The following is a 16,799-nucleotide window of genomic DNA, read 5'->3' on the forward strand; positions in this document are numbered from 1 at the left end:
ACCCTGTTATCCGCCATTTTGTTTTTGTACAAAAATATTTTTATCTGTGAAAAAAATAATATTTTTTTCATCTGATGATTAAGAAATTCGGTTACCATGTCAACATACACAAGACCTATTATAGAAAAATTAATAAAGTTGTTCCGATTGTAAATTTTAAAATGGCGGCCGTTTGAATTTTTATAGCTTAAATAACTCAAAAACGGCTAATTTTATGAAACAAATGTCAATAATACTTTTTAGAATTTTTAATTCCCTATCAAACGATACCAAGATCAAAAAGGTCGGACGAAAGACAACTGAAATTAAAGGTTTTTTAGCTGTAAGACAAGGCCAAAGGGTTCCCCAACAAACTTTGCCTTATTTTTACACAAAAAACGTTAGGCCTATATTTCAGTTATCTTTAGTCCGATCTTTTTATCTTGGTATCGTTTGATAGGGAATAGAAAATGCTAAGAAAAGTATTCCTGACTTTGTTTTCATAAAATTTGCCGTTTTCGAATTATTTAAGTTATAAAAAATCAAACGGCCGCCATATTAAAATTTACAGTCGGAACAACTTGATTATTTTTTCTGTAATAGGTCTTGTGTACGTTAACATGGTTACTAAATTTCATAATCATCGAATGAAAAACTTCACAGATAAAAATATTTTTGTATAAAAAACAAAATGGCGGATAACTGGGTGAATATGCATTTTCCTACAGTCACCCGACAAAGTGTGCTTCCTTGTACTGTTTATAGTACAGAATGCTGCTAATTGCTGCATATTTATACTTTGCCGTACGGTTTATACTTTGTCGTACGGTTTATACTTTGCCGCACATCAGGATTCCAACGAAACAACACAAAACAGCGTGGTTCTATTATGCACGTAATCCGTGTACGCTTGGAAATAGGTTGGCAACACATAAGGATAAAAATACTATGAGCAGCTGATTGACTATTATAACTACGATATAACCTGTCATTTCGTGTTTATATAGTTTCGGTATTTCTGCACTTTCTAGACTTTTCTTTCAAACGTTTTTAAAACATTCCTACCATCTTAATAAACAAAAAATACCTTTAAAGCATTTTTTAGGCGCGGAAACCACTTCAAATTACAAAAACATACGGAACTATATTCTCAAAACGTGGAGCACATTTCTTGCCGAGGAAAAATAGCGGAGTGATACGGACCGGGTACTACTTTCTCTAGGGTACCTATTTGTGTTTCCAGCTGAACCTAAAAAACGTGTTATATAGTGTTTAAAAGACTAATTATTTATATGCTTTATAGTGACTGTAGGAAAAATATAATGTGTAACACGAGTGCAAAAGGCCTGCTGCACTCGAGATCATTCCACACTCGCCTGCGGCTCGTGCGTAAACATTGCTCTCGTGTGCAGCAAAGTGCCACTTTCCCCACTAGTTTACACAAATAACTATTTCGGACATACCTTCACATTTACTTTTTTCTTCCTTTTAGTATGAGGATTCATTTCTTAAAGTCCTGAAACGTTTTTTATGGACACCCTGTATAATTCTGTAAGACAAAATTTTTACTAGAAAATTGTGGACGTCTGGTAAGTTGCAGAAAAGTGGGAGAGGTCTGAAATTAAATTTCCTTACTCCAGGGACTCGGGAAAAATAGCAGAATTCCCATAAAGTTACCAGAAAACGAGATAAAACGTAAAATTTTCTCCACAAGAATAGCATTAGAAGCCATATACTGCTGATTTTTGTTTACTTCAATACAGCTGATCGTGATCTATCATCAAGCCAGTACGCAATGTTAACATTTAGAATACGTTTTTGCCAGTTAATTCTGCAATGCACTACTATACAGGGTGGTAAAAAAGTCCCAGGACATTAAAATATTTTAAAAAATAATGCAGATAGAGCAACATTACTTTGTACAAAGCTACAGGGCATACACATCTATTTTAACACATATTCAGTGATCCAATAGCTCTTCAGGGGGACGGCCCACAAGGAGTCGAAAGAAAATCTTAAATGGAAGCATAGGTCAATATGCAAATCAAATTAAATTTATTTTTTAGTAGATTACAATGCCGCAAACCGCACTTCAAAAGGTTGATCCTGTCAAAATGGCAGATGTTCAAAGATTTCTTGAATCCGCCATTTTGAAGCTTTTAACGACTGCCATTTTTTACTCAGGCATTCTTTTGAGCTTGAATTTACGGCATCGTAATCTACTAGTAAAGACCTTTAATTTGATGTGCATATCGACCTATGCTTACGTTAACAATTTTCTTCCGATTCCTAGGGCTGAGCCCCGAGGAGTAAGCGTATAATAGCAATGTAAATTAAATGAATCTTTAAACAACTGTCATTTTACGCAGGATCAACCTTTTGAAGTGCGGTTTGCGGCATTGTATTCTACTAAAACATACCTTTAATTTGATGTGCATATTGACCTATGCTTCCATTTAAGATTTTCTTCTGACTCCTTGTGGGCCGTCCCCCTGAAGTTATTGGATCACTGAATATGTGTTAAAATAGAGTTTTATGTCCTGTAACTTTGTACCAAGTATTGTAGCTCTATCTGCATTATTTAATAAAATATTTAACTGTCCTGGGACTTTTTTACCACCCTGTATAATAATTCCAAGGATAACGTTACCTATCTATAAAAATTCAATGTATGTATGTATGTTTATTTGTGTGTTTGTCCTTTATGGACTCTGAAACCGCTTGCCAGATTGTAATGAAATTTTCAGGCATTATTGAGCATTATTGGATGGTTTTTGTGAAGGTTGGTGCAGGTCCGTCAAAAGGGCTCCGAGGGCAGCGAGTTTAGCTACATCTGTGTTAAACCTCTGTTACGATCACAGCGAAATCGGAAAGATCTTCCATGATCGCAGCGACATCCGCGATCACCCACTGCAGTTGTGATTTTTTTACTTTACACTTTACCCAACTGTCCTTGAACGCCGTCAATGAGTGGAAACCTTGTTTGTAAGCTATTGGCGACGAAGATTAAAAAAATGCAAGTTTCCCATTCGTATACAACACTGATTCACGGTCTTTTTACCGGTTATTAAAACTCAAGAATAAATGTTACACTTGCGATTAATTAAATCCGTTATGTAAGGCAAGACGTTTTTAATCTCACTTGGTTTTGATTTGCTTACAATACGTGATCGGGAATGGTTGCGGTATTTGTAAACAACAATTAATGTAAACATATCAGTGACAGCTAGAAAGAAATACTTTATCCAAACAGCTGTTCGATATTTCATAGATGTCGTATTCGCCAAACAAATGATTGATATACGAGTATCTATAAAGGGCGATTGAAAAGTCTGGGTACGGCTCAATATTTTAAAATATAATGCAGATTGAGCTTCAATACTTGGTACAAAGTTACAGGGCATAAAACTATTTTAACACATATTCAGTGATCCAATAACTCTTCAGGGGGACGTCCCACAAGGAGTCGGAAGAAAATCTTAAATGGAAGCATAGGTCAATATGCACATCAAATTAAAGGTCTTTTTTAGTAGAATACAATGCCGCAAACCGCACTTTATTACTTAAGGTTGATCCTGTCAAAATGGCAGATGTTCAAAGATTTCTTGAATCCGCCATTTTGAATCTTGAACGAAAAGGAGAAAACTTGACAAAAGTCACACAAAATTGGGTGATTGAGGGTTCCTTATTTTATTTCCAAAGTAGCGAGGCCATATTTTAAAAGCCAAGGACACTCACGTTAATCCAGTGAATACTGAAAAAAATATTGGAATCTTGATCTGTACTCTAGTTTTAACATTTTGGCGGTAAATACAGAATGACAGAGCGACAGACAAACATACAGACAGAAATTGAGATAAAACTCATTTCGGCTTTCTTAGGCTATGAAACGTAAAAATAACTAAATACTGCACGTTTCTACGCAATGTACAAACAAAAATGTAACTTTATTTATACAGATTTACTACATAGCCTTAATTTTGACAACTCTTGTATATTAAGAATTCCACCTTCAAAAATCACCTCTTTACTACAGTCTTCAACGAATGGTTGTGTTGTGTCAAATCTTTTACTGACAGGAAGCGGTTTATATCAGTTTCGATTCGACTTTTACCAAGGAACGTAGAACACTCTGTTGTATCCATTAGAGTGGTTTTATACTCATTAAGCTCACTTGGGCACCTACACTATCAATGCGAAGTCGGCTGATTCCAGTCGGGAGACGGACAATGGCCCAGATCTTTGTTTGGGTTAATCCCCTGATTTATGGCCTGAGGGTAGTGGTCACCGGAGGAGGGGTGGGGAATCGAGAATTCTGAATCCCACCGGAGGCGTTAACTTTTTGTCAAAGATTTCGCTTAGGATTCCAGTCATACTACGCAATAGTCTGCAATCCTTTCAAACTGACTAAGAAAAGTTACCATTGCTGTCGACTTCCACTATGAGATCCACTTCGATCAATCTAATTCTCTTTAAAGACCACATGGTTTTGGCATTTGGGTAAGGACTACATGTTGACTGCATTTATCTTGATTACTCGAAGGCTTATGACAGAGTAAGTCATAAACATCTGCTTGGCAAGTTGGAGGCCTACGGTGTGACCGGTGCACTTCTCAATTTCATCAAATTATATCTGACCAATCGCTCCTTGATGGTAAGGCACTCGTTGGCCTCATTATATCCGATTAGTGTCACTTCGGGCGTCCCTCAAGGGTCTCTGCTTGGCCCTTTTTTATTTAACATCTTCATAAATGACTCTTTGCAGCTGACCTGAAACTCTTCTGTGAGATTTCCTCAAAGGATGACAATGCTCGCCTTCAGAGAAACCTTAACAATGTTATTCATTGGTGCCAAATCAACTCTATGGACCTGAATGAGAAAAAGTGTGTAATAATGCAGTTCCAATTACCATATTGGTCTTCAAGTTCTGCAGTCTGCCAAATAGGTCCGCGTCTTGGGGGTACTCTTCTCACCCAACCTTCACCCTGGCGCTCACATATCTTGCATATGCTCCAAGGCCTATTCCGTGTTCGGTTAAATCTTCAGAGCAACAAGAGGACCCTTTTCTCTAACCACCATTAAAACTCTCTACATGACTCTCGTTCACTAAATTCTGGAATACAACTCAACTGTGTGGTCCCCTTACTGGGATTGATTAATTAACTATAAAAAGTCCAAACCAGTTTTCTTAGATTGATTAAAGTCAAGATGGGCCTTCGATACCCGGAAGTTGAAATCAACGAGATTGGTCAGCTTCTTGGCCTCCCGCCGTTGCTTCTTCGAAGAGGGTTTATGGACGCAGTATTCCTCTACAAGATAGTAAGTGGTTCATTTGACTGTCCTGAGCTGCTGGGTAAGATTGACTTCCACATCCCTCGTCATTCCAGACATCAACAATATCCCTACTCCCCCACATTCAGCACAGCCAGTACCTCGCCTGATGCGCACAGGGAATAGCATCTGCGGTGACGTCAACAACTAACTCTTCTTTGACCGCTGTGTCCCTCCTCCTTCAAGTCAGAAACGAGTGCCGTACTCAGAAGAAACTACATGTAGTATCAGTCTTGTTAATAGTGTCATTCATCTGTTTTTCATTCTATTATGCTGTTAAATGGTCTATTTATTTTGTTTTTGTTGTAAACGGTCTATATTGTCTTCTTGTAAATGGTTTATTATGTATTTTTTGTTGTTAATAGTCTATTTACATTTGCTTTTGTTGTTTTAAATTGTCTATTTATATTGTTTTAATGCAACATGCCTGTGTAGCTGTTAAATGTAAAATCTCTGTATATTTAATTAACAAAACAGTGTTGTATATCGTATTTCACCTTAATACTAATTATTGCTCACCTCTATATCTATTTTACATCACATTAAGTTACCTGTTCTTATCAATGTCAACTCAACACTCTTGAAAATGGTGTTTGCCGTGCATGTAATAAATAAAATAAAATAAATAAAATACCAAGTTTCTTAATGATCGGTTGAAAAAAATCTAAAAATCAAATTGATTATGTAAAAAATACAAAATGGTTGATATCTGGTTAACGAATAGGTTTTGGGAAAAATGTTATTCTTGATTTTCTCTTTATTTTGACCCAAGGAATCAAATACGTAAATTATGTCCCCACCTTTTTTGAACACCCTGTATATGCCACTAATTTTCTAGTGCTCTTATTCATAACAAAGTGTGATCAATATTTTAATTATTTAAAGAGCGCTTACCTTTCAGTGGGCATCCTTCTATTATAAGCTCCTGAAAAAAGATCTATTATGAGTAAAACTGTAAACACCACAAAACAAATTTCGTTATACCTGTGTACAAAAATGACTGCTTGTCCTAAAAAAAATTAAAAAAATATAAAATACCCCCGCCGCAGCAAACCTGCAGACTAAGCGAATTTCAACTCGTCTGATTACATTTTTACTAAAATATTTCCATAAATAAGACATATTATTCCCTATTTAAATAACATTAGATTTAACGAGTGCTTAGGTTTGCTGCTACGGGGAAGGTAAAAAGTTTTTTTTGACCATACGTCAATAGTATAGGATGAAATAAATAAATTTGCCAAATTTTATCAATATATACCCATAAAAAAGTAAACTACAACAATTTTCATTTTCTCCATAAGAATAACATGGGAATTTTTAATTACACTATTTTTGAATTTTCTCCGTGACCGTTAGGCATACAACAGCGCTTCAATATACTAAATTATTTCTTTTTTTAAGCTCTACAAAACGGTTTGGAAAGAAATCGCAAAATTTTTTGTTTTTAGGTTCAAAAATAGGAAAAACCCATTTTTACCCCATAAAACCCCCCATAAACCCCCGTTCCCATGGTCCGATTATGCTGGATCGCGAACTCGTTCGAATAAACGTAGGTTTACACGTTTGTACCAAATTTCATCAAAATCGGATCATTTTTGCTCGAGTTATCGCGCTAACGGCCATATATATATTTATATATATATATATATATATATATATAAGTAGATATATTCATGTCACTTCTGGGCCACAAACGGAGCCACTCAAAAATTAAATGAATTTTCCTATTCTTTTATACAATATGTTCTATTTTTTACCCTTTTAGGTCAATTTCTAACAGTTTTATATTTTTCTAGAAAAAGTATACAATTTTGACGAAATTTTCATGAATATGTCTATATTTTCCATAAAATTGACTACAAAACAAAATGTTTTTAAAAACAAGTAAAATTTTAAAATTTAATGAGTAGTTTTTATACAAATTTAACTAAAACAGTTTCTTTATCTTTGAATGTTTTAATTTCAGTAATAATTAAGTTTAAATCTTTTTTATTTAATTCTTTAATTGTTTTTTCATCAAATATATTAATAAATCTATGAGGTAAATGAACTTTACATTTTTCTAATTCAACAATAATTGTTGGTCCGTATTTATCTTTAATTTTATATTTTGTATTATATTCTAAACTTTTTATTGGTTTATATTCTTTGAATTTACATTCTCCAATATTATTAATCTCTTCTAATAGATCCATTTATTACAAAAATAATTATAAAAATTTTAAACAGTTAATAATTGAAATATATGAAAAGAATTTTAAATATCACACAACAGTTTGTTAGAACTGTTGTGTGATATTTAAAATTCTATTTTTTTTAATAATATCTGATGTATCACTTATGTTATCAGAAAAACCATTATGTTGATATATTATGCATGGATCATTTAAAGTTGATAGATGTTTTAAGAATTTAAAAAAATATCATCAAATTCTGGTTTTATATAAAAATTCAATTCTAAAAGTTTAAAAATCATTGGTAATAGTTTCTTAAATGATATATTTCTTTTTGTAAAACTGAAATATGCATTAAAAATTACTGTAATATTTCTTTTATCTTCAAAATTTAATTCAAAATCAATATTGAATATTTTGTTTAAGAATTGATAGTAAAATATCCAGTTTGTATAATTTCTTTGTTTTAAGAATAATTTTATATTTTTAGGTGTTATTTAAAAACTATTGTCTAAAATACATAATGTATAGATTTCATTGATTAATTGTTGTGTACGATATGGTTGAAAATGATTAAATTCTCTTAAAATATTTATAAGAGGTTTGTTCTTATTCATTCGTCTATTAATCTTTTTTTCAGAAATAATTCTTTTACATATATTACATCCTATACAATTTTTAATAATTGTAAAGTTATTAAAATTATAACATCTATAACATATATCCATTTATATATAAAATGTTTATATCTAAATGGAAGAACTTATTCAGTGTCATAAATGTAAGAAGAAAACTAAAAATATTAATCCAGAAATTGTTGAAATGAAGAATGGTTTGTTTAGAATTGCTACGAAGTGTTCAATATGTAAAACAAATAAAAGTAAAATAATTAAAAAGGAAATTAAACCAATAATAAAAAAGGAATTAAATAAAAAAGATCAAATAATTGAAGCTAAAGAAATTCATGCTCTAATAAGAAAAAAAATTCCAAAAAGAAAGATAGTTACATTAGGTATTGATGATTTATGGGGCAGCTGATTTAATCATTATGAAAAATTATGAAAAAGAAAATGATGGTTATAAATATATGTTGAATGTTATTGATACATTTTTTAAATATGTTTGGTCAAAACCTTTAAAGAAAAAAGATGCAAAATGTGTATCTATAGCATTTGAACAAATTATAAAAGATGCAATAAAAATTGGTCATAAATCACCAAACTTATTACATACAGATAAAGGACGAGAATTTATAAATAAAGAATTTAATGGAGTTTAAAAAAAGTATAATATTAAATTGTATCATACAGAAAATGAAGAAAAATCAAGTATTATTGAAAGATATAACAGGACTCAAAATTAAAAAATGAAAGTTCTATTTGAAATTAATAAAAATTTTAGATGGATTGATATTCTTCAAAAAATAGTTAAAGAATATAATAATTCATATCATTCAACAATTAAAATGAAACCAATTGATGTAAATAAAGAAAATGAAAATGATTTATTAGATACAGTTTTTAAATATATCCCACCAAAAATAATTACAAAATCTAAATTTAAAATAAATGATCGAGTTAGAATAGGAAACAAAAATCATCTTTTTCAAATAAATATAAACACAATTGGTCAAGAGAAATATTCGTTGTTTCCAGAATTAATAATACAAATCCTGTTACATATAGTATTAAAGCCTTGAATAATGAAGATATACTTGGTAGTTTTTATGATTACGAATTGAAGAAAACTAATTTGTAAAATTTTATACTATATAAATGGAGAAGGAATGTTCAAAGCGTAAACAATTAAAAAATATTAATAATTTTTATAAAAATAAAAAATATAAAGATGGATTACTTTCATATTGTAAAGAATGTGATTTAATTTATAGAAAAAAGTTATATGATAATATTACAGTAGAAGAAAAAAGTGAAAAAGTATGTTTGAATTGTAAGGAAACAAAAGATATGGAAAATTTTCATAAACATTATTATAGTAAAGATAAAAAATTTGCAATTTGTATTGAATGTGTTAGAAAAATGATGAGAGTCACAACCCATTGTGAATGTGGTAGAGATTTAAAATGGCTTAATCTTCAAAAACATTTACAAACTAAAATTCATAATAAAAACATAAATAAATTAGAAAATTCATAAAAATAATATTAATTTTTGAAAGTATTATTTAAAAAATTACTGGTTTTAAAAAAGTTTAAGTTTTATTTAAAATACTTTATAATTTTTCAATTAACACATAAATATTTATCTTAATATTCATATTTTACAACAACAATTATTTTCAAATAAAATTATTCTTAATAAATCGTGCAAATTTTTCCCCTAATAAATGGAGCGTACAAATAAAAATATATTATGCCCTTATTGTAATAAGAATATATTATCTAAAAATTATAATAGACATTATAATTCAAAGAAACATTTTGAAAATAAAACTAAATATGAAACTGAAGTTAATAACTTAAAACTTTGGTGTAAACAAAATAAAATAGTTGATTATCAAAACGATAATTTAGATCAATTAAAAGAATTAAAGAAGTCATATGATCCAACAAATTATTCACTATTTAACAGTGAAAAATTAAAAGAAATTGCTAACAAATTATCTGTTAGAAATGTTGACAATTTAAATAGAGATGAACTAATTAAAAAATTAAATAATATCAAACAAAATCCTAATAATCTAAAATATAGATCATTACAATTTATTCAAAATCTATCAATTAAAAATGGTATTAAAATAAAAGATAAAACTAGAAAAGAATTGATTAGATTATTAACTGATCATTTAAAAAATAAACCAATTCCAAAGGAAAATGTAATAAATATTCAGGAAGTGCCATCATTAAAAGGTTATTTTCAAGAGTATTATTTAACAAATTCAAATGATGATTTAGATATATCTGAATATTTAGAATCACAAAGAAATGAAATTAAAAAATTGATTGAAAAACAAGAATTTAAAAATAAAAGAGGTCAGTTATCATTATCTTGTGAATATGAAAGACAATTAGTAAATGGTGATAGTCAAAAAACCCAAATGTATTATCCTTTAAGAAGTTCAGATATATTAAACACTGATGAATTTATTGATGATCAATTTAAAAAATTAATATTAAGAGAAAATTTAAATCAACCATCAAAAGGATCTGGTTGGTCATTAAAAAGAGGTTTAGATTTAAATTTAAAACTAAGTAAACATAATTCATTAAATGGTGGTTCATATGTTGAATTACCAATTGAAATAAAAAATAAAAAGTGTTGTATGAATTTCAAAAATAAAGATGAATATTGTTTTATTTATGCAATTAGATGTGCTATTGATAAATATGAAGATAAAAAGTTTGATCATCCACATAGAGTAAAACAATATAAAAATTACATGAATGATGAAATTTTTAAAGAATTTGATTATCCAATGAGTTTAAAAGATATAAAATCATTTGAAAAAAGATCATTTGATTCTAAATATAATTATCTATCCATGTCAATTAATGTATACAGATTTGATGAAGATAAAAAGATTGTTCCATTACAAATATCTGAAAATTACAATGCGAGATTAGATATTGATCTATTGTATATAAAAAATGATAATAATTCACATTATGTTTTGATAACAGATTTAAGTAAATTTGTTTCTACTCAATTAACAAAAAATAATAGACATAAGAAATTCATTTGTAGAAGATGTTTAACACATTTTTACAAAAACAAAGATTTAAGTGAACATTTAATAATTTGTAAATCTCTTGAACCTTGTCGACCAATTATGCCATTTCCTGGTAAAACTGTTAAATTTGAAAATTATTATAAAAAACTTGAACATCCTTTTGTAATTTATATGGATTTTGAAAGCATTCTGAAAAAGATTAATACTTGTGAAAATAATCCAAATAACTCATATACAAATAAAATTCAGAAACATATACCTTATGGATTCACAATTTATTTAGTTTCTAGAGTGACTAATAAAATATATAAACCAATTTGCTATAGAGCAAAAACAGATGAAGAGTTGAAAAATGTACCAAATAAATTATTTGAATACTTAGATGAGATTTCAAAGTATATAGCTAAAAAATATAATTCGAAAAACAAAAAGCCTATGAGTTTAACTAAAAATGAAGAAATTGAATATCATAAAGCAAGTGTTTGTCATATTTGTGAAACTATTGGTTTTGATAATGACACAAGACGAAAGGTAAGAGATCACTGTCATTTAACAGGAAAATTTAGAGGTGCAGCACATTCAAGTTGTAATTTAAATCTAAAATTTCCACAAAATATACCTGTGTTTTGTCATAATAGTTCAAACTATGATACACATTTGTTTATCAAAGAATTAGCTAAAAAATATGGTAAAATTGATTTAATAGCAAATACTGATGAAAAATATATAAATTATTCAGTTAATTCAGGATATGGTTATGAATTTGAAGATGATAAACCTAGAAAATTTGTAAAATTCTCATTTGTAGATACATTTAGATTTATGGGCTTATCAATTGACAAATTAGCTAAAAATCTAAAGGAATTTAAACACTTGACTAAATTTATAAAAAATATTGATTTAATTAAAAAGGATAATGAAACCTTTAAAATACTATCTTCTAAGGGTATATTTCCCTATGAATTTATAGATGATATTGAAAAATTAAATTATGATAAAATATTAGATAAAGCACAGTTTTATAGTTCTTTAACTGATGAAAATATAAGTGATGAAGACTACAAACATTATCTAAAAGTTTGGAACAAATTAAAAGTTAAAACATTAGGAAATTATTCTGATTTATACAATATTCAAGATGTGATGCTATTAGCAGATATATTTGAAAATTTTAGATCAGTTTGTTTAAAGAACTATCAATTAGATCCTGCACATTATTTAACATCACCATCATTAGCATGGGACTCTATATTAAAATTAACAAAAATAGAATTAGAATTGATAAGCGATTATGATATGTATTTGATGATTGAAAAAGGTATAAGAGGTGGAATTTCTCAATGTGTTACAAGGTATTGTAAAGCAAATAACAAATATACCAAAAATTATGATCCTAATAAACCTGAAAATTATATGTTATATGTAGATGCGAACAATTTATATGGATGGGCCTTAAGTCAAAAATTACCTTATAAAAATATAAAGTGGATGAATCCCCATGTATATACAACAGATGAATGGATAGAAACAATTTTAGAATTAGATGAAAATGCTGATTATGGTTATATTTTAGATGTTGATTTAGAATATCCAAAGGAATTACATGATAATCACAAGGATTTACCATTAGCTCCTGAACATTATAATAATAAGCTTTGTACTACATTATTTAATAAAAAAGACTATGTGGTTCATTCAAGAAACTTAAAATATTACTTAAAAAAAGGATTAAAATTAAAAAGAGTCAATAGAGTGATTGCATTTGATCAAGACAATTATATGAAAAAATATATTCAATTGAATACAAAATTAAGAGCTCAATCAAAGTCAGATTTTGAAAAAGACTTCTTCAAATTAATGAATAATTCCGTATTTGGCAAGGGAATGGAAAATGTTAGAAATAGATGTGATATAAAATTAGGTAATGAAGAATATTCATTAAAACTAGCTAAAAAACCAAACTTTAAAACATTTAAGATATTTGATACCGATTGTATTGCTTCTCACATGATTAAAGAAAAAGTAAAATTTGATAAACCAATTTATATAGGATTTTCAGTTTTAGAATTATCAAAGCTATTGATGTATGAATTTTATTATGAAAAGTTGAAGAAATTTGATCCAAATGTAAAACTATTATATATGGACACTGATAGTTACTTTGTGGTATTAAAGAAAGATCCTTATAAAATTATTAAAGAAAATATAAATGATTTCGATACAAGTGATTATAAGAAAGATCATGAATGTTTTAATGAAAAGAATAAAAAAGTAATTGGAAAATTTAAAGATGAATTAAATAGTGAAATTTTAGAAGAATATTGTGGATTAAGATCAAAGCTATACAGTTATGAGTTTGATAAGAAAAATCCAGTTAAATGTAAAGGAATCAAGAAAAGTGTTGTAAATAAGTCAATTAATATAAATAATTTTAAGAAATGTTTGTTTGATGATGTGGAACAATATAGAGAGATGACATGTATTTTAAGTTTTAAACATGAATTATACACAGTGAGAATTAACAAATTAGCTTTAAGTAATAAAGATAATAAAAGATTTGTATGTGAAAATAGAGTAGATACATTACCTTGGGGACATAAAAATATTACTAAATGAGCGATCAACCACATGCATTAATTATACCAAAAGAAGTTTTAAATATAAATGATAACCAAATAATATATTTATATCCAAATATGACTTATGGTAAAATATTTTTATTTAGATATAAAAATTATAATATATATCAGAATAAAGAAGATATAAATTTAAAACCATATAGAACTAAAATTAAAGAATTTATTAAAAAATATTTTTAATAAATGGAAATAATAATTATACCAAAAGAATTAATAAATAGTAAAAATGATCAAAAATTATATTTATATAAAACAAAAATATCAAATAAACATTTAGTTTATCTTTTTAAGTACAACCAATATTATGTTTATCACTTAACATTTAATTTTTGTATTATGCCATTTTTACATATAGTTTTAAAATATGTTAAAGATAGTTTTAAAGAAAATGATCAAAATATAATTAATATGTAATATTTATAGTTGAATTATTACAATTTATAGGTATATTACTTTTTTTCCAATTTATTAAATTCTTTCTCTTTTATTAAGTTGTTTTATATCATTTTTAATAGAACTATATAATTTACATTTATTATTTTTATAATTTATTTCTTCAAACTCTAAATTATTTAGTTTTAAAACTTTTATAAACCTATATTTTTAATCAATTAAACGAGTCGCAATTTTAGCGACTTGATTACATCTTAATAAATTCCATAAATTCAATAGTTTATTTGATAATTAAACCTTAAATAAACCTTTATAAACTTGTTTTTTTAATCAATTAAATTACATCATGATTTTTATGATATAAAAAACTTTAATAATTTTAATAAATTTCATATTTTTTAATAGATTATTTGATAGTTAAACCTTTATAAATTAATTTTTTAATCATTTATTAACGCGTCGCGATTTTTGCGACGCGTCAAATATTTAATAAATTCTATAAAATCTAATAGTTTATTTGATAATTAACCCTTTATAAACCTTTATAAACTTGCTTTTTTAATCAATTAAATTACATCATGATTTTTATGATATAAAAAACTTTAATAATTTTAATAAATTTCATATTTTTTAATAGTTTATTTGATAATTATACCTTTATAAACTCATTTTTTAATCATTTATTAACGCGTCGCGATTTTTGCGACGCGTCAAATATTTAATAAATTCTATAAAATCTAATAGTTTATTTGATAATTAAACCTTAAATAAACCTTTATAAACTTGTTTTTTTAATCAATTAAATTACATCATGATTTTTATGATATAAAAAACTTTAATAATTTTAATAAATTTAATATTTTTTAATAGTTTATTTGATAATTAAACCTTTATAAACTCATTTTTTAATCATTTATTAACGCGTCGCGATTTTTGCGACGCGTCAAATATTTAATAAATTCTATAAAATCTAATAGTTTATTTAATAATTAAACCTTTATAAACTTGTTTTTTTAATCAATCAAATTACATCATGATTTTTATGATATAAAAAACTTTAATAATTTTAATAAATTTCATATTTTTTAATAGTTTATTTGATATTAAACCTTTATAAACTCATTTTTTAATCATTTATTAACGCGTCGCAATTTTTGCGACGCGTCAAATATTTAATAAATTCCATAAAATCTAATAGTTTATTTGATAATTAAACCTTAAATAAACCTTTATAAAGTTTTTTTTCTTAATCAATTAAATTACATCATGATTTTTATGAAATAAAAAACTTTAATAATTTTAATAAATTTCATATTTTTTAATAGTTTATTTGATAATTAAACCTTTATAAACTCATTTTTTAATCATTTATTAACGCGTCACGATTTTTGCGACGCGTCAAATATTTAATAAATTCTATAAAATCTAATAGTTTATTTGATAATTAAACCTTTATAAACCTTTATAAACTTGTTTTTTTAATCAATTAAATTACATCATGATTTTTATGATATAAAAAACTTTAATAATTTTAATAAATTTCATATTTTTTAATAGTTTATTTGATAATTAAACCTTTATAAATTAATTTTTTAATCATTTATTAACGCGTCGCGATTTTTGCGACGCGTCAAATATTTAATAAATTCTATAAAATCTAATAGTTTATTTGATAATTAAACCTTTATAAACCTTTATAAACTTGTTTTTTTAATCAATTAAATTACATCATGATTTTTATGATATAAAAAACTTTAATAATTTTAATAAATTTCATATTTTTAATAGTTTATTTGATAATCAAACCTTTATAAACTCATTTTTTAATCATTTATTAACGCGTCGCGATTTTTGCGACGCGTCAAATATTTAATAAATTCTATAAAATCTAATAGTTTATTTGATAATTAAACCTTTATAAACTTGTTTTTTTAATCAATTAAATTACATCATGATTTTTATGATATAAAAAACTTTAATTATTTTAATAAATTTCATATTTTTTAATAGTTTATTTGATAATTAAACCTTTATAAACTCATTTTTTAATCATTTATTAACGCGTCGCGATTTTTGCGACGCGTCAAATATTTAATAAATTCTATAAAATCTAATAGTTTATTTGATAATTAAACCTTAAATAAACCTTTATAAACTTGTTTTTTTAATTAATTAAACGCGTTGCGATTTTAGTGACGCGATTCCATCTTAATAAATTTCATAAATTCAATAGTTTATTTGATAATTAAACCTTAAATAAACCTTTATAAACTTGTTTTTTTAATTAATTAAACGCGTTGCAATTTTAGCGACGCGATTACCTCTTGATAAATTCTATAATATATCAATTGTTGTTTCCATTTATAATAATTAATTTTGTATAGAAGATTCTTTTTTTAATTTTAAGTACACAATTGATCTTACATTTTCATTATTCAATAAATTTCCTTCATTATCTTGAATAGTAATTTTAATATTTTGAATTTTATTTATATTTTTTAAAGGAACATAATTAATTTCATTTGGTTTTTCACTTATCTTTGAACCATATTCAATATTTGGAAAGAAAGAATATAAAATTTCAGATTCT

At 26.6% G+C, this 16,799-nt stretch overlaps 1 protein-coding gene across 2 annotated transcripts in view; it reads right to left on the reverse strand.

The window, feature by feature from the left end:
- The window catches only part of LOC129000855 (uncharacterized), a 253,328-nt gene that overhangs the window by 79,820 nt on the left and 156,709 nt on the right, over nucleotides 1-16,799 (reverse strand). For both annotated transcript variants that reach the window (XM_054427905.1, XM_054427904.1), the window contains one exon: nucleotides 6,205-6,235. In XM_054427905.1, coding sequence (XP_054283880.1) covers nucleotides 6,205-6,235 — 31 coding nt within the window. The remainder of the gene's footprint in view (nucleotides 1-6,204; nucleotides 6,236-16,799) is intronic.

Source organism: Macrosteles quadrilineatus, unplaced genomic scaffold (genome assembly GCF_028750875.1).
Source record: "Macrosteles quadrilineatus isolate MER2022 unplaced genomic scaffold, UCM_ALF_1.0 Scaffold_8__2_contigs__length_117827958, whole genome shotgun sequence".
NCBI lineage: Eukaryota > Metazoa > Arthropoda > Insecta > Hemiptera > Cicadellidae > Macrosteles > Macrosteles quadrilineatus.